At 64.6% G+C, this 328-nt stretch overlaps 1 protein-coding gene across 1 annotated transcript in view; it reads right to left on the bottom strand.

The window, feature by feature from the left end:
• The window catches only part of EMH_0043680 (uncharacterized protein), a gene marked incomplete at both ends in the record, with an annotated part of 4,815 nt that overhangs the window by 4,163 nt on the left and 324 nt on the right, over positions 1-328 (bottom strand). The window contains 1 exon segment of the mRNA XM_013499511.1: positions 67-314. Within this exon segment, the coding sequence (XP_013354965.1) occupies positions 67-314 (248 nt within the window).

The raw sequence follows: 328 nt of genomic DNA, 5'->3' as shown, positions 1-328 counted from the left end.
CAGCAGCAGCAGCAGCAGCAGCAGCAGCAGCAGCAGCAGCAGCAGCAGCAGCAGCAGCAGCAGCACCTGCACGATGCGGTTTCCATGTGCGTGGTGTTCTGAGGAGCCGACGGTTCCCCCCAGGGGATGTTTTGCTGCTGCAGCAGGCGGGCGCTGCAGTGAAGGCCCGCTGCTGCTGTGGCCTGCTGCTGCTGCTGCTGCTGCTGCTGCTGCTGGGGCTGAAGCAGCTTGTGCTGCAGCTGCTGCTGAACCAGCGGCTCCGCCGCCTTGTGATGCTTGGGATGCTCCTGCTGCTGCTGCTGCTGCTGCTGCTGCTGCACGATTAGAT

The sequence above is a fragment of the Eimeria mitis genome, genomic scaffold (assembly GCF_000499745.2).
Source record: "Eimeria mitis Houghton genomic scaffold, Emh_scaff44, whole genome shotgun sequence".
Taxonomy (NCBI): Eukaryota; Apicomplexa; class Conoidasida; order Eucoccidiorida; family Eimeriidae; genus Eimeria; species Eimeria mitis.
The sequence above is the reverse complement of the archived record's forward strand: the minus strand, read 5'-3'. Positions and strand labels throughout refer to the sequence as shown.